This window comes from Podarcis filfolensis (assembly GCF_964270895.1).
Source record: "Podarcis filfolensis genome assembly, chromosome: 7".
In the NCBI taxonomy this organism is placed as follows: Eukaryota; Metazoa; Chordata; class Lepidosauria; order Squamata; family Lacertidae; genus Podarcis; species Podarcis filfolensis.
The window spans coordinates 2431356-2456357 of record NC_139603.1 but is presented as its reverse complement, the minus strand read 5'-3'; the positions used below and the strand labels follow the sequence as shown (position 1 = coordinate 2456357).

At 41.9% G+C, this 25002-nt stretch overlaps 1 protein-coding gene across 9 annotated transcripts in view; it reads right to left on the bottom strand.

Annotated features, from left to right (window-relative positions):
- RALGAPA2 (Ral GTPase activating protein catalytic subunit alpha 2) overlaps positions 1 to 25002 on the bottom strand; it is a 188160-nt gene that overhangs the window by 3450 nt on the left and 159708 nt on the right. For 4 of the 9 annotated variants that reach the window (XM_083624412.1, XM_083624408.1, XM_083624411.1 and 1 more), the window contains one exon: positions 22720 to 22841. In XM_083624412.1, coding sequence (XP_083480538.1) covers positions 22720 to 22841 — 122 coding nt within the window. Of the gene's footprint in view, positions 1 to 7683; positions 7903 to 9199; positions 9240 to 9838; positions 10900 to 22719; positions 22842 to 25002 lie in introns of those variants that run through there. The other 5 variants (XM_083624413.1, XM_083624410.1, XR_014550911.1 and 2 more) reach the window with 4 other exon arrangements.

The window sequence follows — 25002 nt, the reverse complement described above, 5'->3', positions numbered from 1 at the left end:
CCTTTATTCCCTTCTTATATCAAGCCTGTGGCATGGTTGGCCAAATCCAGTAGCTCTGGCTACTGAAGAGTGCACTGACATTTTGCTGCATACCTTTCATGAGGACTGCAAATCATTGTCAGGGAAGTCCAAAATTTGGCTTTGGCGTTGTAATGATTAAAATGCATCTTGTATTATTTAAACATGCTTACAGTAAGTTGCCAACCATAATAAAGCGGAAAAACTATGGCCAACTTGTGTATTTGGCAACCTACAGCCTTTATGCTTATGAGATATTAATTTTTTTACTACATATAATGCTTTAAAAACACATATCCTTGTAGTAAACCACTTGTTCCTAATATTAACTCCTAACTTTTAAATGTTTAAGCTGTTAGTAAACTAATGAAGCTTTTTGCAGAAGAAATCTAGCCTTGAGAAAGCAGTTCAAGCCCTAGTAACCACAAGGCAACAGCATAGCAGGAAGGATACATTTGTGTGTGTGGTTATGACTATCTTTTGCTTACAGTGGCTAGAAAGCAAATAAGTGAGGCTGGGGCTAGCGGATGTGAGGTGTGAAGATGCAAGCAATCTGTGCTGTACTACTTTGCAATATTGTGGCATTCTGGATCCTGAGGGATAGGACTTTGCTCCATCCTGTATCTCTATAAAGGTAGTTCTCTCTCTGGGCCAAGTTTGGAGAAGGCTACACAGCAAAACCCAAACAGGCAGCATCTCCTCTCACATCTCACCCTTTTCCTATTTTTCCTTGTGGGCTGGGATTTTTAGTGGAGTAGCATTAGTCTGCTTAGGTAGGATAATTCTTTCACTCTATTTCCCTTTCCCCAAGGGTAACCTCCCATCAGACAGAAGATGCCCTAGCTGTGTAAAACTAACTTAGGAAATAAAGCTTTTAAACTTCCATTGTGGGCTGGTTATTTGTCCACATATTCCATTGCAAAGATAGACCCCAGTTGTGGTTGTTCGCTACATTTCCCTGTCAAGAAAGATCCTGGGCTGTGTGTCTCAGGGCCCATCACTGTGGGCACACACAGCAAGGTGGTTGTTTCAAAATTATAATCTAGCTCTAATCCCCAAACTAGGTTGCAATACTGATGTCCCTTGTGCAGAGGCTGTGCTGTTAGATTATTTTTTCTTGTTTTAAAGCCACTGAAAAAGAACTAGGGTGGGCACCTATATAAAATGTATTGTCTGCTTTAGGCTGCTAACAGGTAGGGTGATGAATTTTTTGCTGCTGTCACATGATGCAATTCCTAGACGATCAGCATGCACACACATCCATATAACAAAGGCAACATAACCAATGGAAGTGTTTCTGTGAAAAGGTTGGCCATGTCTATGTTATCTTGTATGTCTACACAAGCTGTACACTAATTCTGTTAAAGTAGTAAGCTGATGCCCTTTGAACAGATGCTTTTGCAAGCTGAAATTCAGGAAAATGTAAAAAAAGATACAGATGCCCTGGAGACAGCCACAACATAAGCCTCCTAGCTTTCAGTCTTATTTCAACATTAGAAGTTCAAGGTATCCACTGTATAATTCACATGGTACCCTGACTTGGAATGCAAAACAAGCTCTTTCCACTGACTAATCTTTCAATATGTAAGCAAGTTCAAGTTATGAGACAGTTGAAGACAAATGTAATAATGTAAACTTGTGTTTGAGGCTGGTCGTTCTTTTTCATCCCCTGAATATTCTGAAGTGCCTTCTTCAAGGAATTTAATTAAGACCCCATCCCCAAATCTCCTCCTCACATTTCATTTCATAACCTTGTGTGACACTCGGATTCCTTGAAGGACTTAAGACAATGTCTGTTTAAAATTACCTGCACGGATTTCACTGCCACTTATGAATTTTAGTCATATAGCCTTTTAGAGGATGACTGCCTGGGAACTTACACAAAATGGCAATATATAAACTTTAAATATTTTTCTTAAGCTCCAAGTCAGTCATCCTCCAAAGGCCCATGTGACTTATATTCAGAACTTGCAGTGAAATCCTATGCCTGTTTACTCAGCAGTATATTCCCCCCTGTGCTCAAGAGGGCTTATTCTCTAATAAGTATGTTTAGATTGCAGCCTAAATCTCATCTTATCTCACTGAAAAGAGAAGCAGCATCTTCTGCTCAACTCAAAAGCTAGAACACATTTAAGGAGGGTGCATATTATGTACGCAGTAGAGGGTAAGCATGCAACTTCTGTACTTAGTTCCCTGGCACAATTATAATCAATGCTCCAAGGAACATTAAAATGCATGCTGCAATCGAGCACAGTTGTTGCTACTGTGGCTTTGACAAGTCCCAGGAGACTTATGCAAATGCAAATGCCATTTCATCACCTCTCTCCTAGTAAAGAGCTTTTAAACAACGTTGTCCATCTCCTGAAACTCTCTCACATAAATATTTTTATTAATACTGAGTCAAACTCCTATATAGCAATTCCCCTGAGAGTGAAGAGGCAAAGCGAGAATCCCATCAACAGCAGATAACACTTCTGTGTAGGAGCCTAAAAGCCTCCAAACTCCCCACCCCCATTTACAGGAACAGATGAATGCAGCATTATATGTGTTGAAATTAATGTTTTCAACTTTGTATAATTTTTCATCTTGATGGAATGCCAGGATGACTCACAGCCCAACCACATGATCTGTTTGTGTGACAGCACACTTCCCATGTGCTTTATCATCATGCCAGTTTACTACGAGAGGCAGCTTGGGATGAGATAACAGAAAGATCTTTGGACAGTGGGTCTGCCATAATGGTGTCACACAATTGGGCAACAGTTACAGTAGTGGCTATTTATCATAAGGAAAAATAAAAACAAACATGATATGATTCAACAGTCAGTATACATAGATGGCCAAATATTTCATTTTTTGGGATGAAAACTGTGTCCCAACCAATTGCATACAGATCATATGGAACCTTAAGCATTTTTTAACTCCTGGTGAAATATTAAAATGGGCCTGCTCTTAGCTTGGCAATCCCACGGCATGTTTTCCTCACACCGTTTCCATATATCTGTTTGCAAGCCAACTGGAAACACTCTCCCTCATGCTGTGGCCCTAGTTAACCTCTTTCCCACCCATGCTGACAGGTAGCTTAAGGCCTGCTCACTCTGGCTATTTTCCTAGGAGAGGTCCCATGTAAAGTAAGTGCCACTCACACTAAGCTCCAGGCACAGTACTTGTCTAGTACTCCGTTTCAGGGTTTGGTTTCAGGAAACAGAAGGCCAAAACAAAAATGATGGTGATACACAATTAGTAATTGTAGAAATGCTGTTTTAAAAGAAAGTAAATAGTGGGCAGGGCAGGGTGGGAGGGATGCAGATAGGGATGTGATGGAGTTAAAGGGTTAAAAATGGCTGCCAGTGGATCAATGATAAAGCATCCTAGTTTGTGTGCTCAGGTTGGTAAGATTTTAACCAGTCCCCAGGAGCAGAGCCATTCTCAGTCAATGGAAGTGCTGCAGTTTTAACTAGCGAAGACTGGATTCTTGGGATGGATTCCATTTCTAGTAAATTTATTCATGAGTACTGGACCATAAAGAAGGCTGATCGCCGAAGAATTGATGCTTTTGAATTATGGTGCTGGAGGAGACTCTTGAGAGTCCCATGGACTGCAAGAAGATCAAACCTATCCATTCTGAAGGAAATCAGCCCTGAGTGCTCACTGGAAGGACAGATCCTGAAGCTGAGGCTCCAATACTTTGGCCACCTCATGAGAAGAGAAGACTCCCTGGAAAAGACCCTGATGTTGGGAAAGATGTCCCCCAAATACCTCCAGTTTGTTTAGAGATATCTCTCTCCCAGAAATATAATCCTTGGAGTCCAATGGGGAGAAGGACTGCTTGCTATCCCACGGTTCTTTCTCAGGTAGCAAAATGTCTTGGGCTAACCCAACCCTAACAGTCAGGAATGGTTTCCCTGAGCAGGTCACCATTTGAAGTTTCAGCATTTGCCTGAAGTCACTAAGTTCTAGCAATTCTGTTGTCTCTGCTCCCTCCCTCTGCATTTGTGATAGAAGGGCTAACCAGGCTGGTCTGCAACACAGGGGTGTAAGAAGTGCTGGAAAAAGGCTGATTTTTGAAAAACCCCGCAGCCAATTCTAACAATTGCAGGTGACATGTGCCATCATAAAATATGCATTTAGTTCTGTGTATGGGAAGGGGGAGAAAGTATATTTCAAAAACAATTAGTTGGTAGGACTCCTTACTGAACTCCCTGCCTCTGCTCTGCCAAACAAGCTGTTTCTCAAGGCTGCTGCTCCACTATTGGCTAGCCTGGAGCATCAATCAGCCAGCTTTGGAGGGTAGGGCGGGCTCAACTTCCTAAGCAGCTAGCAAGTTAAGTTGCGAACAAGGCAAGCAGGTTTGGGTGAGCACACAAACGCCAATTTTTATATCTTCAAAAAACAAGGAAAAGGGGACGACAGAGGATGAGATGGTTGGACAGTGTTCTCGAAGCTACGAACATGAGTTTGACCAAACTGCGGGAGGCAGTGGAAGACAGGAGTGCCTGGCGTGCTCTGGTCCATGGGGTCACAAAGAGTTGGACACGACTAAACAACAACAACAACAAAGCATCACCAAACTACTCAAAAGGTGCCAGAGACAACAGAAAGCATTATCAGGTGCTGCTTTTCTTACCATACTACTCATTGTGAGAAGACAGCCAAAATTCTCCCTTCCGTGCAAAAGTATAGGAACCCAGCCTGTATGCCATCTGCTAGCTGGAATGATGTACTTTCATAGAATGGTTTGTGCCACTGTGACTGTGAATGGGTGCCTAATACTTCCATGTATGCGCCTGTCCCTCTGTCATAGCTTTTCATGCTGTCTACCCTGAGATGACTCTCAATGTTCATTTATCCTACAAAGATGTGCTTACAAGCTGCAACGGGTAATACTATACTACTACTACTACTACTACTACTGCTACTACTACTACTGTTTATACACCGCTCATTAAAAACTTGCCGATACAGGGCTTCCCTTCAGATATCTTCTAAAGGTTATGTAGTTCTTTATCTCCTTGACATATGAAGGGCGTTCCACAGGGAGGTGCCACTACTGAGAAGGCCTTGGTACCAATTCCTTCCCTTTCAAAAACCTTTTCCAGACAATGATCCTTTCCCATGTCCTGCAAGGCAACAAACTGCTAGCCTTTTTCAGTTCGGTGTGTGTGAATTTTGGAGTGTTCAGTATGTTTGGGGGCAAAATGAAAGGAGGCTAATGCCCTGGAGGCATCACACTGAAAACAAGGATTAAAGGCTACTGTAGTATGAAAAGGAGACACTTAACAATGAGAGGCAATTCTGTAAGAACAGGGAAAGCTGCCTTACACCAAGTCAGACCAGTCGGTTCACCTAACTCAGTATTGTCTACACTGACTGACTCTCCAAGGTTTCAGATAGGAGTCTTTCCCATCCCTACCCGGAGATGCCAAGGATTGAACTTGTGACCTTCAGCATGCAAAACATTTGCTCCACCACTGTGTGATGCCCCTTCCGAAAAGGAAATAGCACTCTGGAAGGCTAGTAAGTACACTAAGGCCCCAAATTAATGCAAATGTATACCATGGTAGCCTGATGGCCCATGTAGAATACGAAACCTTGAAAATCAAACAGAAAAAAAGAGAAAGTGGGAATGCATGCCACTCTACAAACTTCCTTCTTCAACTCTGTACTTTTTTGAGGTGGTGGTGGAAGGTAACCACCCTTATCACTTCATGACAAGAGAGGCAGTGAGTAGAGTTGCCACCTTTGGGCGGGCAAAATAAGGGACGTGGGGAGGAATTGGGGGACTAAAAATTACTTTACCTCGTGCAGAATGAAATGACTTCAAAGCAATCCATTGCAATGGGTTGTTCCCAATGCTGGTCATTCTCATAGGGTAGAGCCAATGACCCAATGCACATTCATTTCAATGAGTCACATGCTCCTCACCTGATGAATGGCCAGCCAAAGAAAGAAAGAGGTGGAGATAGCAACAAATTCTGTTTCTCTTCCTCACAAAGCTTTGTCTCCAATAGGGTTGCCATAGTTCAAAAAGTAAAAACCAGGACACCCTGAAAGTTGTTGAACTTTTTTTAGGAAGACCCCAAAATTGTTCAGCTGTAGGCATTCATAGAATCATAGAATTGAGGGTACCCTGAAGGTCATCTAGTCCAACCCCCAGCAATGCAGGAATTTTAACTAATGCATCATTTAAGGCACTCTTATACCACATTAACAGTCATGGAGTCCCCCAAATACCTCCAGTTTGTTTAGAGATATCTCTCTCCCAGAAATATAATCCTTGGAGTCCAATGGGGAGAAGGACTGCTTGCTATCCCACGGTTCTTTCTCAGGTAGCAAAATGTCTTGGGCTAACCCAACCCTAACAGTCAGGAATGGTTTCCCTGAGCAGGTCACCATTTGAAGTTTCAGCATTTGCCTGAAGTCACTAAGTTCTAGCAATTCTGTTGTCTCTGCTCCCTCCCTCTGCATTTGTGATAGAAGGGCTAACCAGGCTGGTCTGCAACACAGGGGTGTAAGAAGTGCTGGAAAAAGGCTGATTTTTGAAAAACCCCGCAGCCAATTCTAACAATTGCAGGTGACATGTGCCATCATAAAATATGCATTTAGTTCTGTGTATGGGAAGGGGGAGAAAGTATATTTCAAAAACAATTAGTTGGTAGGACTCCTTACTGAACTCCCTGCCTCTGCTCTGCCAAACAAGCTGTTTCTCAAGGCTGCTGCTCCACTATTGGCTAGCCTGGAGCATCAATCAGCCAGCTTTGGAGGGTAGGGCGGGCTCAACTTCCTAAGCAGCTAGCAAGTTAAGTTGCGAACAAGGCAAGCAGGTTTGGGTGAGCACACAAACGCCAATTTTTATATCTTCAAAAATGGGACAAATTGGGAGCCAAATGGGGTAGGGGACTCTGCACCCCCAAAACGGGAAAGTTTATTTCATAAGATTTATATACTACTGTACTTACTTTTATTCATCACATTTTGTAATATCTCGTTGGACACTCTGACACAAGTCTACTAGTAAGTCAAGAGCCGTTGGCTGTTTGGAGGACAATATATCAGCAGTTCTGTAGTTTTTCTGCACCTTTTATTTATTTATGAGGCCCACTTCACAGAAGTCAGGTTTGGAACATAGTTTTGCCCCAGGAGCAGCTCATGTTTGGAGCAAGTCATTAAAGGAAAATAAATTCAAGTAGCTTAGGCAATTTTAATATCTTATAACGTGGTTCAGCTAAATTTTCACCTAGGAGTTTGTTTCAAACCTTTTAAACATTTATATACTCATACATTGTACTTAAATAATGAAAGTGAAAAAGTTTAAAGCAAGCAAAACATAGGCTGGATATGCAAATAGTTTTGTGCAAAATATGTAGATATTTGTAGAACTGGGAAGGTGCTTTGGTTTTTCCTTGGGGAGAAAAAAAGGGAGGGTGCAGTGTTTTACATTCCTGAAGCCAAGCAGAGTGACAGATGGTCAAAATAGCACAATTTCCCTCAAATGAGTAAGTTCAAGTAACAGTCATGCAATCACACAACAAGAGCACTCCTGTGCATATGAAAAGCTGTACAGTGCAAACAGGCAAGCATGTGCAGGAAAGGGCAGCTGCAACTTGTAATCACTTGCACAACATTCCACCAGCCTTTCAAAGTTGCACATTCCTTCAGTCAAACCTTTCTTCTGCCAATTGCTTAACTATACAACCAGTCTCATTGCTCCCCTTAAACAGGTCTTGATTGATGGGGAGAAAACAGCTGCACAATGAGCAAATAACTGCAAAAGATAAAGTCTTTTATAAAAATATTATAATTATTCCACCTGCAAGCCATCTGGCACAAATTTGACTTGAGCCTGCTTCTCCCCAGAAGTACGGAACTTCATATTCCAGTTCACTTTAGAGAAAGAAACAGAGCAGCCCCTCAGCCTCAGCAAAATAAACAGTGTATTAACATAAAAGTTACAGTGAGAAAGTGCTCAGTACAAAGCCCATTTATGCCTTAATCTCAATCAACAGAAAGCATCTCTACAATTCTATGCTCTAAAAAGAACACATTGGCAAAAAGGTGTTTTACAACACAGGTCACCCTCAGAGAATAATAAAATGCACAACCTGACTCAAAAACATAGTCCTAGGAAGCAATAGCTGCTGATTTCACGGGAACGACTTCCAAATAATGTGTTTAAGATCAAAGAATAAATGAGTTAAATTTGTATTACTAATGAACACATATTCCCCTCTGATACACAAATGCTTTGCTTCCCTTAGGGATATCAGTTAAGCGCCAGAGCTTACAAAAAGATAATCTAACCCTGAAAAGTGTTTCAGCTGATGTATGATTGCAATGAGGAATCATCCATTAACCTGATGAGCTGGCCGTTTGACAGGTTATTCTGTAAACCTCCTCATTTATTTGTGAGCTAGCTTTGTAAGAGTTAATTCAGTGCCTCCGCAACCCAGCCAGCCACTGAGCCTATCCAGCCAGCAATGCTCTGCTGCTGAGCAGCTTCCTTCCTTTTCAGCACTGCACTGGAAATTACCCAAACAAGCAGAACCAAGCAGACTGCAAAGGTCACACCTGGCGTGTGGCCAGCTCCGAAACCGCACCCCCAATTGCCAGGTTCAGGGCAGCCTGTGTTTTCCTTCCTTTGTTTCTTTTTTCCTCCCCCAGCTGTTCCATTCATAGGCCCAAGCTCAGCAATCTGCCCTTCCCAGAAAAAGAGCCCCTTATTAAGCTGAGCTAACTCAAAGGGCCAGCACAGCACGTGCCGCTCCTTATCTGCACCATCTCAAGATCCTATTCCATGGTGCTTAGGCAACAAAAAAAGTAAATGGACCTAACTCCCATTGGCTCCCCTGCAGCAATTCAAACAGAAGTGCAAAGCAACAAAGACATTTTCCACCATGGCAGGTGTTGGTGTCAGATTCCGCCTGAAGCAAGCAGGAGCAGAAGGGGGGGGGGGGGTTCCAGTGAAGCTTTAGACATGCAGGGGCAAAGAGAGCTGGATATGGGATTCTTCGTATTGCTGCTTGGGGTGGGGGGATACGAAGGGTCCCTTGTTGCTAGCGCAGCACCCAGTGAAAAAGGAAGAGACCAACCCAGATAAATGAGAGATGTTTCAGTTTTATACAAGCAACAGAAAGAATCTGGTTAGTAAATTGAGCATGACGCCATGTGAGCAACCTCTTACCTTTCTCAATTACTGTAATGAGATCTTTACATATTTTAATCTAAAGGGAAAGAACACAAAATCATGTAAATATGGGAATAGAGCACCTGCTGCTCTAATGACAGCCTTGTACACATTACTTACACAGTTATTAATGGGAAAAAACACAAGTTGTGTGAACTATACTTTCAGCGCCTATCATTTGGAAATGGAACTAATGAACATTAGCACTATTACTGAGTGAGAGGTAGGTGGTAAATTACTTCCACAGACAGATCCCACCACTGCTGGTTGAAAAACAATGAGACAGAAAACTACGATAGGAGAAATTAAAAAAAGCCATTCCCTTCCTTCACAATGTATATATTATTTGCATATTACTGTACCATATAAATTATATTACAAAAATCTTCCATCATTTGACACTAATCAATTTTACATCCTCTATCAGCTTGAGTCTTTGCCAGGCAGCTATAAGGAATTTCATGCTAAATAGTCTAGTTATAAAACACAGACTTACATTTCAAGGAAAAACTATACATAGAATCATTAGCTTTCCATTTTCATACAATTCCAAAAACAGAGTAAAAAGTATTTTATGTACCAACATACACAGCCTCATTTATGTGCAAAATTGTAGCAATTTCCTAATTTTGTGGGGAGGATTAGGAGGGGGAAACACCATTGCTGACAGGACTGGTTAGGTGAAACACAACCCATATTTTTAATGTTTCTATAAACTGTCCAAAGAACTTATGGGTGGTATTGTTGGTATCCATTTGTCTCAAGAGACAATGGAGTGTGCCTCTGGGGGTGAAGTCAAAGTGACCTCCCTGAGGCGCAAGCCTGGGCAGTGTGTATGGAGGTCCTGGGCTGCCCAGGAAAGCAGAACAACATGTTTGGCACCAGCTTGGCTGCTGAAATTGCCAGAAGGAGGCATACAAGGCACCACCCAAACATCTTAGGGACTCTACTCCCAATTTATGTAGGGTTTACTCCTTAGCCTTTTCTTCCCCCAAAGATATCCCACAAGGCAGCAGAGGTTTAGGGTCAGAGTTTTCCTTCTCCTAGATTTGGCTCCCTTCCCAGGTTGATGAGCCCATCTGCCCCTCACTTCTCTCTACAGCATGTGCAGAAGCCACCTTCTTGAACATTGGACCCACTATTGGCCTTCTCCCCTGAATCTACTGGAGCCTGTCTTCACATGCAGGGTAAATCCCTAACTCATGGAGGGTTTTGAGACCCATCAGCTACCCTCACTTGGTTTAGCCAGCCAGCCAGCCAAAGCTGTTTCCCAGGGTGTGGCTGCTGTCACATGCTGACAGCTTCTAGGAACCACAGATGAGAATGGAGTACAGGGTGGGGACTAAAGGTGGATAAACTACCCCAGAAGGAGCATGAAGTATTCCCCACCAGAGGAACTACCCCTCCCCTAACACTCCATACACCCCTTGCATGGTATACAAATGGAATAAAAAAAACAAAATAATAAACACCCCTTCATTCCATGGCACAAGGACACAGATCATACTATGGAATCATGGTACTAGAATGAATAAAGCACTAAGAAAAGTGCAGGGTTTTTATTGCTGGGAAAGACCCAAATACATTTTTTCCTCTTTGAGCAGCTGCTTCTTGGTCCTTTAGAAGTCATAATTCTGTTTGTAATCAGTCTGTTGCCATAGAAATGAATGTGATAACATACATCCAGCTTTATGGACCTAGAAGATGGATAAGAATTACCATGGGGAGGTGATAGTATCTGATTGAACAGAATCAATTGAACTGGAGGAAAACAACTTTGCCTTTTATCTGGTTAAGTAAATATATTTTCTCCACTGAACCACTGAATTTGCTCCTACATATACAATAGGCAAAGAGTCTAGTGTGTATTTGTGTAGCTTTTTCAAAAGATGCAACCAGTATATTACATCTGCAGCTAAATAATTTTGTTGTGGTTACTTTTGATAGGATATCCATAATACTCTGGCTTTGTTACATGGCGGAAAACATGACCCTGGAAGTATCAAGCAGTTGCAACAAAATATTGGCTTGGATTGGTAGTCAAAGCAAAGATTTATGACAGGATAGTTAATAGAGCAGATTTCTACCCCTTTCTTACTTTAATAAAAAACATTCTCTCCCCACCCCGATACATAGAATAAGAACATGGGGTGGATTCCCCTAATGAACCCCACTTGCACAATGAAGCTTACTCCCCTCTCCTTCTCTCACACCTCCTGAAATCATCTCAGAGGTTCTGTGGGTTCAGAAGAACCCACAGAACAGTATTGGGGAGGAAAGGGGTGGTTCCATCTGGCAAGTTGCAATGCTTGTACAGACAGAATGTGTCTAATAGCACAGAGTTCCATTCCACCCATGCATATGAATACTCTGAAGACTAAACTGCCAGTGGGATGTCATAACTTCATGGATGGAATTTAGTTCAGGCTGTCTTAAAAAGTTATGGGTGCCTTCAAACATCACACAATGGTCCTTCTCGTCCCTCTTCATTCCTTGCAGCCCCTCTTCCTTCCCCAATTCAGCTCCAGAAAGTCCCCCATGCCTCCTCTTACTTGCCTCTTCTCTAAGCTAAAAAGACCCAAATGTTGCAACCTTATCTCAAAAGGGAGTTGCTTCAGTCCCATGAACATTTTTGTTGTGCTTTTCCAGCTCTACAATATCCTTTTTAAAGGGAGATCAGAACTGAACACAGATTTGTATTTCAATTCCTTCCTGAATGATCCCTAGCATGGGATACACAATTTTCACAACACTGGATTGAGAACTTCAATTTTTTAGTTATTTATGTATGGTAAGATTTATACCCCCATCCTTAAGTATGACTACTATCAGGGTTTGTTAACAAGAAAATAGTGATTTTTAAATACAGTAGATATACGCTTAGAATGTCAGTTAAAATCAATCTCAGTTAATTTCAGCTTTAAAAATGGAGCAAAAAAAGGTTTTTGCCTGACACCAAACAGATACAAAAGTTGGCACCAATGAACCTTCTGGGTGAACTCCATAACCAAAGGGCCTTTTTTCTTGGTGCCCCTGCTATCAGATATTAAATGGGTGGCAACTAGGAAAGGCTTTGGACAAAGATGTCACGGATCAGGCAGGCACATACAGAGGGAGCTGGTTCTAAAGGTACTCAGATTCTTATGTAGAATTGTGCTCAGACAGGTAGCCAGTGAAGATTTTTCAAACCTGACTGAATGGGTTTCAAAGTTGTCCCTGGTTAGTAGTCTAGCAGCAGCATTCTGAACTAAGTGAAATTTCCAGAAAGTCTTCAAGGGCAGCTTCATGTATAACACATAGTAGTAATCTGTTCTGGGTGCAGCTCAGCTACCTCTGTACAGTGGTAGAGTGTGCCCCGTGGGCGCCTGGGGCAGGTGGGGGCGTGCTGCACCGTGGGGGCAGGAAACACCGCCGGAGCAACTGTGACCTTCGGTTCCCTCCAGCTGGAGGGAGGCTGAGGGGGATCCGGTGGGTGGGCACTGCCCTGCGCCATCCTTCTCTATGATATAATCCTAATGGAGAGATGGGATTTATGAATAGACCCCGCTGCAAATTTTGAGATATCCCACTTGCATGAGAAGACTGCACCATGCCATAAACAGCACATTTGAGTTGGCACATTGGCTGCTTGCAGGGATGGGGGAGAAATTTGATTCAGTTTACATTTAAAACTGAGTTTTTCAAACTTGTTGCTGTTCAGTCGTTTAGTTGTGTCCGACTCTTCGTGACCCCCTGGACCAGAGCACACCAGGCACTCCTGTCTTCCACTGCCTCCCGCAGTTTGGTTGGTCAGACTCATGTTTGTAGCTTCGAGAACACTGTCCAACCATCTCGGCCTCTGTCGTCCCCTTCTTCTTGTGCCCTCAATCTTGCCCAACATCAGGGTCTTTTCCAGGGAGTCTTCTCTTCTCATGAGGTGGCCAAAGTATTGGAGCCTCAGCTTCACGATCTGACCTTCCAGTGAGCACTCAGGGCTGATTTCCTTCAGAATGGAGAGGTTTGATCTTGCAGTCCATGGGACTCTCAAGAGTCTCCTCCAGCACCATAATTCAAAAGCATCAATTCTTCGGCGATCAGCCTTCTTTATGGTCAAGCTCTCACTTCCATACATCATTACTGGGAAAACCATGGCTTTAACTATACAGACCTTTGTTGGTAAGGTGATGTCTCTGCTTTTTAAGATGCTGTCTAGGTTTGCCATCGCCTTTCTCCCAAGGAGCAGGCGTCTTTTAATTTCGTGACTGCTGTCACCATCTGCAGTGATCATTTTCAAACTTACACTTTCCAAAACAATATGAGAACCAAAACACACCTATCCTTCAACATCCACACTTATCTAAATTTTGTGATGCAGTTTTCCAACCAATGTTTATAAAAATGCATATAAAAGGATGAGATGTGCATAAAAATAAAAATACATAATTGGGCACCACAGTTCAAGAAGGACACTGACAAACTGGAACGTGTCCAGAGGAGGGCAACCAAAATGGTCAAAGGCCTGGAAACGATGCCTTATGAGGAACGGCTAAGGGAGCTGGGCATGTTTAGTCTGGAGAAGAGGAGGTTAAGGGGTGATATGATAGCCATGTTCAAATATATAAAAGGATGTCACATAGAGGAGGGAGAAAGGTTGTTTTCTGCTGCTCCAGAGAAGCGGACACGGAGCAATGGATCCAAACTACAAGAAAGAAGATTCCACCTAAACATTAGGAAGAACTTCCTGACAGTAAGAGCTGTTCGACAGTGGAATTTGCTGCCAAGGAGTGTGGTGGAGTCTCCTTCTTTGGAGGTCTTTAAGCAGAGGCTTGACAACCATATGTCAGGAGTGCGTTGATGGTGTTTCCTGCTTGGCAGGGGGTTGGACTCGATGGCCCTTGTGGTCTCTTCCAACTCTATGATTCTATGATTCTATGATTCTATAATATTTAATTATTTTGGCTCCATGGAGAATTGCTCTTACAGAATAAAGACTGAGTGTTGTGACCTCCGCTTTTCTGGATGGCCAGTAGAGGGAACTGCCCTTGGAACAGTGTTTCTGTGTATTTTGCAAAACAGCTATAGAGGATGTTGTTCACATTATTACCTCTATATACCACATTTTTCGCCCCATAGGACGCACCGGCCCATAGGACGCACCAAGTTTTTTTGGGGGAAAATAAAGAAGAAAAAATTTATTCCCCCCCCCGGCGCTTGCGGGGCAGGCAGCGGGGAGAAGCGCTCTTCTCCCCGCCGCCCGCCTGCAGACCAGGTCCGGGGACAGCGGGAAGACGCGCTGCGCCTCCCAGCTGTCCCTGGAGCTTGCGGGGCTGGGGGGGGGAGAAGCACGCGTCTCCCCGCCGTCAGCCTCCAAACCACATCGGGAGACAGCGGGATGGCGGCGTTCCGCCTCCCCGCTGTCCCCTGACCTTGTGGGGCTGGCGCTGGGGCTCTCCTGAAGCCTGGAGAGCGAGAGGGGTTGGTGCGCACCGCCCCCTCTCACTCTCCAAGCTTCAGCGAAAGCCTGCATTCGCCCCATAGGACGCACACACATTTCCCCTTCATTTTTGGAGGGGAAAAAGTGCGTCCTATAGGGCGAAAAATACGGTAAGGTTCCCCATGAAAAATATTTGAGTTTAGCCACAAAAAGAATTTCTGTGAGTTTCTGTGTGAGTTTCTGTGCTTTTTGCTGTTAGACAAGGAAAATTGTGTTTCTGTATTTGTGTTGGTAGAAATTAAGAGCCAGATTTGTGGCACAATTCTGAATGTCTTTTTACTACTACTACTACTACTACTACTACTACTACTACTAATGAAAGTAGCATTATATAGTAGAAATTGCTTGCAAAAATGTGCACACTACTCAAAAATGCATACAAATATGTGTTTATTAGGAGAAATTGTCATGAAAATGGTGTAATTCTCATGAGAATTAAAAATAAATAAATCACAAATTGCTGCAGAAATGTGAACTGAATTTAATGTTGGAAAAATGAGAAACAGGGAGAATGGAATTAATGCCTAGCTTCTTGTATAAGAATATACCTTCCAACTTTAGGAAGACCTGATCCTTCAAGTTCTTTTCGCAAGGTAACCTCCATGCATAGGCTAAATCAAGGTGAGCCAATGCAGTGCCCTCCATGCTGGCTGGGACTGATGGGAGTTGGTGTCCAACAACATCTGAAGGGCATCATGTTGGCTACATGTAGAACTGAATGCATGGAAGAGGAATGGCCACCTGCTGGGCCCATACCTGTGCTCTAAAAAGTGGAACTTACACAAGCACAGCTGCCTATGGGAGAGCCAATGCATACACAGACTTCCTTTCAGATGTCACACTGACATGCAGGCCATGGCATCCAACATCAGGAGCAGGGCCAGTGGGCACCTTATCACTCCCCATCAACATGCTTAGCTTATAGGTAAAGGGACCCCTGACCATTAGGTCCAGTCGTGACCGACTCTGGGGTTGCGGCGCTCATCTCGCTTTATTGGCCGAGGGAGCGGGTGTACAGCTTCCGGGTCATGTGCTTCTGGCGAACCAGAGCAGCGCACGGAAATGCTGTTTACCTTCCCGCTGGAGCAGTAGCTATTTATCTACTTGCATTTTGACATGCTTTCAAACTGCTAGGTTGGCAGGAGCAGGGACCGAGCAACGGGAGCTCACCCCATCACGGGGATTCGAACCTCCAACCTTCTGATCGGCAAGCCCTAGGCTCTGTGGTTTAACCCACAGCGCCACCCGCGTCCCATACCCGTGTTTATACAAAGAGCTTGTCTTGGGAAACAAGTGCTTGTGAATGTATTGTAGTACAGGCAGCCCCCCCCCTTTACATGGGGATTATGTTCTGAGGCACAGCGGGGCGGGGGCAGAGAAATTGCATATCGTTCTAAAAGCCTGAAAACACCTCATTCTGCCCCACCCCACCCTTTTAGTGGCATTTCAGTGACCTCTTTATGACATTTCCAGGTCACTTCCATGTTTGGCACAATATACATGGTCGCACACATACCAAACACGTGTAAACGAGGGGCTGCCTATATTTGTTCAAGTAGTATTATGCTTGCATTTTTATAGAATTTGGTTTTCTGTATCATTTGGTAGCTGAATTACTGGGTGGTGGAGGGGGAGACAGACCCATTAACTATTGATACGGAAGCCGTGGGGCACAAATTGCCTACTTTGGAGGAGTCAGAAGATGAAATTGTGTTTTTCATTAAGGGCCTCCTTACCTTTCCCCATAATTTGAGCGTTGTTTGGTAGCAATCCACAAAGCAGCAGCAGGGAAGCCTCCAGAATATCACTATTTTCCAGGTCAGATTCAAGCATATATTTCTGCATCTAAAGTGGATTAAATAATTATGTTGCCCTAGCTCAATAAATCAACTTTTAAACAAAATCTGGATTTTTTGCAGTTTGGAAAGTGATGGAGAAATGTGTTGAAAAGTGTGGGCTGAACAAATGACTTACAGGAATACCTGTACACACATCAAATCAGGATAAAGGCAGGACAAATGCTCATTGTAGTATAACTGATCCATATAGAAATCAGAATGAATGCTGAATAACCTCTCTACATAAGCTTTGTGCTAGCGAATCAGGATGAATGCTAAGTAAATAGGTTGTCTGGACGGGCAACAAATGTATCATCCAAAACCAGCAGTCAGTATTGCACTTAGCCTACAAGCTGAAAAGCAGCCATTTTGTTAGGAGAAAGCTTATTTAGATTTATAAACTGTGCTGTGCAAAAACACTATCAAATTACTCAGTCAGCTTGAAGCTGCACGAGCTAAATTAACACCTGCCTGGTTAAGAGTATAGCTGAGAGAAGGGGGGCAAACTTAGAATTTAAATTAATTACAAACTCCAACAACAATATTTAGAATCGGCTATATTCCTTTAAAACAAATGATGTTTGCTGTGCTATAATTAAGTATTCACAAGAATAGAGCTAATTATTAAGTAGGATATACTTAAATAAGTTTGTTTTGCTTTAATGTATTAGAAATAGGGGAATATACATTTATTATGTTAAGCAAAAACAACCTAGCATTCTGGACAATCAAATTTGCATTTAACGTAAGTCTTATGAACGTTGTGTGTGATATCCATAGATCCACAAAACAGCTATGCTATTCAATTATTCTGTAATAGTAAACAAATTATCAGCAAATTACAGTGGATTCCACAGTTTCTTCTTAAGTTTGGTGACAGCTGTCAGAGCCTGTATCTTGCTTCTGCAACTGGCAAAAGAGTTGCATTAGCTTTATTTTTTCTGAGCATTAATCTTTATTTTTCAAATCATTAGCATGCACGTGAATGACCTCATGATGAACAGATGCACTTGGATATGACTGTGATTAGATCAGTCCTCTCAGCAGTCAAGTGTGCCCATTTCAGTTAACCCTCTGAAGGACCAACTACAATTTACATATTAAAAATGTGTTTTTGGATATGGATTTTCAGATGCCACATAACTTTGGCACATGAATTTTAGGTTTAAATGTTCTATTATGTAGCTCTGCATCAAGTTATTTCAGGAGTAGCCAACATCGTGCCTTCCCGTGCTATATTGTTATTCCTTCACCCTAAGGTTCCAGGGCAGGTTACAACAATGTGAAATACAATATTAAAAACAGTATACAGCAACTTACAATCACAAAAATAGGGTGGGTTCTAAAAAAAATACACCTCAGGTGGCAAAGGTTGGCTTAAAGAGGTGTATCTTTGGCATTCACCAAAAACAGTATAGTGCAGGTGCCAGAGACGCCTCTGAGGAGAGGGAGTTCCACTTCTGAGGGCTACCAGAGCATGCCCTCTTCCCTGAGCTTCTGAAGGCAGTGGAACTCTGAAGAGGGCCTCCTCTGCTGATCTTAAGACCGGAGAGGGTCTGTAGGGAAGGATATCTTTCAGATATTAGAGGCCTGAGACGTAGAGTTTTAAACACGGACATGAGCACCTTGAATTAGGCCCTGAAACAAACTGGAAAGCATTGTTGTTTTAAAACATGGTTCATATCTTATCAAAATGGAACCTCAGCCAGTATTCTGGTGGCTGCATTTTGGACCTACTCATTTTCAAGGGCAGCCCCACATACAGCGCACTGCAAAAATCCAATCTAACTGGAGCAAGGAGTGCAGTGGCAAAATCATTCCTGTCCAAAAGGGGCTATAGGTGGCAGACCTGATGTAGCTGGAAAAAGGCATTCCTAGCCATTGAGGCCACCTGAGCCTCCAGGAGCATCTATAGTGGTACCTCAGGTTATGAACGCTTCAACTTACGTTTTTTCAGGTTATGAACGATTGTAACCCAGAAATAGGTTGTCTGAGCTCTCAGAGGCCTCGCCGCTGCCTGGAGCCAAGCCCGGACATCTGCGGGGCCTACGGAGCTCTCTGAGGCCTCTGTGAATGCCGGGAGCCAAGCTGATTGTGATTGAATCACATTTTCATTTTGTACTGTTTTATTGATTTCATTTTATAGATAAATGGCCTCGTTAGATAGTAAAATTCATGTAAAATTGCTGTTTTAGGGGTCACTTTTCATCGTCTGGTTCCTTTTTGCGTGGCTTTTTCGGTTTTTTGACTGTGACTTGTTCTTCATTTTATGGGACTGACTTGTGACTTCGCTTTTGTGACTGTGTGGAACCTAGTTCAGCTACTGGTTGATTGTGTGACTTCAGAAATTGATAAAAGCCCCCCATCCAAACTGACTATCATCAGTGCACATAAGAAAAAATATAAATGTTGATTTTTTTCATCTAAAATACTGTCTTATTTATTTTATAGTACAGTACATTGATTATTGCCTTCATTTTATGGATCAATGGTCTTGTTAGACAGTAATATTCGTGTTAAATTGCTGTTTTAGGGGGTGTTTTTCATCGTCTGGAATGGATCAATCCACTTTCCATTACTTTCAATGGGAAAGTCCACTTCAGGTTAAGAATGCTTCAGGTTAAGAACGGACTTCCGGAACCAATTAAGCACTTAACCTGAGGTACCACTGTATATCCAAAACAGCCTGTCCCACCATCTTGCAGACAAGAGAAACCCCTGTGTCTTTTCAGCATTCAGCTTCAATTTATTGGCCTATATGCAGCCCATTGCCTGATCCAAACACCAGCCTAACACCTCAACCACTTCTCCCAATTCAGATAGAAGAGAGATATGGAGTCTGGTATCATCTGCATCTTGACAACACTTCAATCTGGATTACAATCCAGATATTGTTGGGTTACATTCAGCATCCCTGACAATTGGACATACTTAGATTACAAACTCCATAAACTCCAGCTAACAACATCTGGTTACTGTTGAGTTATTTGAACTTTTATGGAACATTGTTTCTGTTACTAAGGCTTACCACAACTACACAATTATGCATGTGTGTATTAGCTGTTATAGTACAAATACTGTTTTTTCCTATGGGAGCTAAACCCAATGGGCTGGGGAGAATAGAGTGGTACCATTACTTCCATTGATGCAGTCTAGAATTGCATTATCCTTTGCACTGCTCTGCTAACTCATATTTAGCATATAGTCAACTAACTGGGTCAAATATAAAAACACTAAAATCATGTATCATAGAGAAACTTTTATGCATCTTCTACATAATACATGTGCATTTTAAGTTATCCTCATGCTTTCTGACGCAAGTGGGTTCCCCCATGCTGTTTACGTATATATTCAGCCAGTGGCGGAGTCTGCCAAACAGACACGCAGGGCCGGGAGTGGGGCGTGCCCCAAAGGCGCAGGGCGCAGGAGGAGCCGGCTGCATCTTGCCTCTTTTCCCCTTCCCAGGCTTGACTCAGGGGATGGAGGAGCTGCAGCTAGGAGCACTGTGCCCGCAGCCTCTCTCCGGCCCTCAGGTCAGGCTGGGCGCGTTGTATTTAGCCCACCAAGTACTGAACACTCTTACAAAATGAAGTTAAATGAAGGCACACATATGGATTAGAATTTTATAGGATTAAATTTAACTGCTCAACTGAATTTCTTCTTTATACTTTCAGAACTTAGGTTCAGAAAAAAAAGCTTATGACTTCTGTTATAAAATAGCTTCTTATCTAGATGCAGCTAACCTTCTGCATTTGAACACCCCCCCCCCTTTTTAATACTCTGCTGCTCTAGAAACCCTGAGATTTAGGATCTGGTTATGACTTAGGATCTGCGTATCTAAACGATCCTCTAATGCCATAGGAATCCGCCTGAATATTGAAGTCATTGTCAATCCTGTGTTCTCCAACTCTGCCTTTGGAGATGAGAAATGCCAACTGGGGAAACTGGCCTTTTCAGTGGTGCATCCCATTTCTGGAATTTGTTCCCTAACTAGGTTCATGCAGAGCCAAATCCTTATGTGTTTCTGGTGCCAGACTTCTAATCTTCTTTAAATCTGTTTAATGCTGTTGGCTTGTGCTGCTATTTTAGTTATCTTTTTATAACATTGTTGCACTTTGAATTATTTTAAAATATAAATTGCAAGTTGTTGTAAAGTTTTGATTTGGTGGGATATTAAACATTTAAGGCTTTTTAAAAAGTTAAATGCACAAAAATAGTAGTAGTGCTGGATCACTGATTTTCTAACTAGTGTAGGCAGTTGAGCCTCACTCCATAAGGATCAGCTATTTAAACCTCAGAATAGCAAAAGGGAATTATACAAAACACACAGGTGTGTTATTTAACATCTTGTATTAATCTGAAGCGGGACGTGGGTGACGCTGTGGGTTAAACCACAGAGCTTAGGACTTGCCGATCAGAAGGTCGGTGGTTCGAATCCCCGTGACAGGGTGAGCTCCTGTTGCTCGGTCCCTGCTCCTGCCAACCTAGCAGTTCGAAAGCATGTCAAAGTGCAAATAGATAAATAGGTACCGCTCTGGCGGGAAGGTAAACGGCATTTCCGTGCGCTGCTCTGGTTCGCCAGAAGCGGTTTAGTCATGCTGGCCACATGACCCAGAAGCTGTACACCGACTCTCTCGGCCAATAAAGCGAGATGAGCGCCGCAACCCCAGTTGGTCACGACTGGACCTCATGGTCAGGGGTCCCTTTACCTTTACCTATTAATCTGAAGAAGGATGCAAGACTGGTTCTTAGTTCACTGACCCCAATGCATCTAATTTTATTATTTCACAATGTCCAATACATACTAGAACTACACAAAGGTAGCTATGATAAGTGACTTAAAGTAGGTGATTTTTTTTTTTAATTAGAGCTTTCTGTTGTTATTTTCAATTGCGTAACCAGCTAAATTTCTTGATAATATCCAAATTAGTATAAGAATTATACTTTTATGCAACAAATGACACAATTTTGTCTCAAGAGTATTTATGTGTGTGGTTTATTTCATAGCTGTTCCACATTTTTAATAAAGAAAATATTAATCAAAGCTTTACTTATAAGCTTTTCTAATGTTGTTTAGTATTCCAGTTCAACAAAGATCAATAGAGGCCACTCCTGTCTCTTGACGCCTCTCCAGGAAGCAGAGGTGTGATTATGTAAATAGCACTGGTTCCTCTTTGCTTCTGCCAGCTTGCTTATCTCCAAAGCCTTCTGCCTGCTGCTATTGGCGACCAGTACAAGTACACGCAAATACCTCTTATCTCTTAACAAAGCTCGAAAAGCTCAAGGACTGAAGCCAGTAATGTTAAACAGTGATGCGTGTCTGATTCTATTTGTCAAGTGATTCATTTCAGTAAATTTAATTTCTGTTATATTTCTTAGTTCAGATATAAAGATCAGTTAGAATGAGAGAAAGAAAACAGACACGCAGAACATTCACCAGGGTTTGAGATAATCCATCAACAATCCAATGCAGCATCGTAATATAATTAGAAAGAGTCAGTTTCACAAAATGGGTATAAACAGGGAATAAAGGAATTTATGTTTAGAAATCCATCTGGTTAACCTTGTGTTCTCCTTGTACATGAGAGCAATGGATTATGAAATGAACCCTCAAAACAAAAGGTCTCTTTAAAAAAGCACACATGTAAATATAATTAAAATAAACTCATTTAACTAACTTTGAAAGCTTTGTGATGTGTAGAACGCGCACATACTGGCACCATGATTGTCTGACAAAACACTGCCCTTACACCCCACCCCCACCAGTGTTAATCCTTGGTCCAAGCATTGCAGAAGCATAATCCCCATTTAGCATTAGTAGCAATGGCTTCTACTGTGAGGAACTATTTTTCGATTAGTATGCACTGATTCACGAATAGCTTTTCCACAACATATTCTCAGCTCAGCAAGAAGCCCACACTCCTGAATGAACCAGAACACATTAGTGAGAGAAAGTTCATTAACCTTGCTAGATTCAGGGGTTAACAGGATAGCTGAAGAAAGGAACTGAGTGAACAGCTCTGATGCAAAACAAATTAAAATGAATGTCATCATTTCTTTTGATATTCATTAGCTAATTCAGAGGGAGAAAGCTCTTCTTAAATTTGCAACCATTTATCAGTGAAAAGCAGGTGTACATCTGCTGCTCAAGTGCTTCTCAGTGGTTAAAATAATAATAATAAAAACAACAACATGATGAGACTTACCACATCCACTAAGAGAGTAACTGGGAGAGGGAGAGAAGACCTGAGCTGCAAAATCCTCAAATGTCATTGCTTCTTTGTGGTTGTGGATTATTGCTTCGAGGTACAGAGCTCTTTCCTCATAACTGTTGGAAGCAGGTTAAGGAAATGCACTCTTACAGATACAAAGCCAAAGGAACTGATATTCAACCTATGCATTTTCCAATTAAAATCAAGCCACAGTTGTCACAGTTTTGACAAAGCTACAAGATTCTAAGGACTTCAATAAAATGTATTTCTAAAAAAAACACAACCCAAACATTTTTCTGACAGCTAAATATAAGCACTATATGAATGTAGTGTTTTTTCATTCTTCATTAAAAAGGCTGATTGACAAAATAAATTTGAGACCTTTATAAACGAGAAATGAAAATAATTATGTAACCATGAGGAAAATTGCCATAGCCAATAAACTCAACAGAAGCCCCACATATATTTTTCCTATATAATACATCATTTTTTCAAAATGTAAATATATTTAAACTTGAGCTACAGATTATAGGAAAGAAAAGGATAAGAAAAATTAAAGTATGAAAACACCTATTATTCATAAGAATATCGAAATATACTAAAGTATAATAAAGTCATACTTAAAGCTTTTTCAGAAGATTCATTTGACGCATCTGAAATTTCTTATTTCTTGATGGATTCAATTCTCTTTTTTTAAAAAAATAGAGCATGTATACACTTCAGTCTTAATTATGCTGACAACAAAGCATCTAAAACCAACAGTATTGCCTTTTAATTAAAACGCGGCAACCTGGAACACGCGCCATTCAAATGCATAATCAAAAACCAGTCACCAATAAAACTTACAAGCGTAACAAGCTGAAGCAACTTTCCAGCTGTCTTAATAGGACCCCCGCTTGTGATCGCTTTTCGAAGGGGGGAGAGCAAATCTCTCTCTTTGTGTGCAGCTTCTGTTTTCTTTGAAGGTGAATCATGCACTTCAAACAACAGGGTAACATTTTGGGAAAAAAATCTACAACAGATTGAAGTATCTCACATACAACTTTGTGAATTAAACAATCAAACAGCCAGTATGAAATGTCATTCCCTGTCACTCAGTTTAAAAACAAGTTTCCAGAGTTTCCTAGTATTTTTAAATATGAGAAAAGGGCTTAGTTTTATGTGACTCCTACCATCTGAACTGAAAAGTGTCATTATCGTTGTTTGAAAGGTATGTCCTTGAGGACAATCCCAGCAGTCCTTTTCAGTTATACAGTGTAGTATCCAAGTTAACCGATCACCACATTAAGGAGCCTGACATGGAAGGGCCCCAAAATGAAAACATATTTCAAATAACTTTGTGTCTTTAGGAATGAAAGTGAGCATGGCATTTTGCAAAATATACCTGATGACATTTTTATTTGCTTTCTGCTTTCAAAACCCATTCCAGACAAGCACTAGCCTCAGTGTATTTGGGGTTGCTTCACTGTTATAGGCTGAACTCCTGGCGACTCTTGTTAATGAATAGGCTCCCAAACTTCCTATGAGAGGAGGCACACGCCTAGCACCTCTTCTAAAGGGACTGACTGATGCCATTCACATCTCATTATGAACATGCTTATTCGGCACAGCACTTGGCTGTTGCCAGGGCTCTCTATTCCACACTGACACAGCAAGCCGCTGGTCCTGAACAGCAGGATGTTAGGCCTGAGTGGCCGTCTGGTGCACAGACTTTCTGTCTCTAAGCTGGCACGTGCTGGCGCAGCAGGAGAAGACCAAGGCGTGACAAATTACTGGAAGAGCTAAGCTAAACTTATGGCTGTAAACCACCTGAGCCTGTGGACCTCTGTGGACCTGCCATCCACTCTCAATTCCTCTTTGGCCCTTGTAGTATGCAGTCTGCTCATGGGCTCAGTTCAACGGAGGCAGATAAACTGGAAATTCTTTTCATGCTGCGCCTAATAAAATCCCATGAAAAAGACTTCATATCCAGCATAATAAATGGAGGAAATGCTCATGTATAATTTAAACACTGCACCCTAAGGCAGCAAGACTGGCAAATTAATTCAAGTTGTAATAAAATTAATAATGTTAAAGCATATAAAAATGTTCATGAGTAAAAAAATGATGAGCAACTGCATCCCTTCCTGACAATATTTGGAAATCAACAAATTTGCTGAATACCTAGATGTTTGCTTACATTGATCCGTTTCTTTTACCATAAAGCAGAGATATTTTCCAATCAAAAAGCAATTTGAATAAAGCCTTTCTGCACACCCACAAGGTAGGGAGCAACAT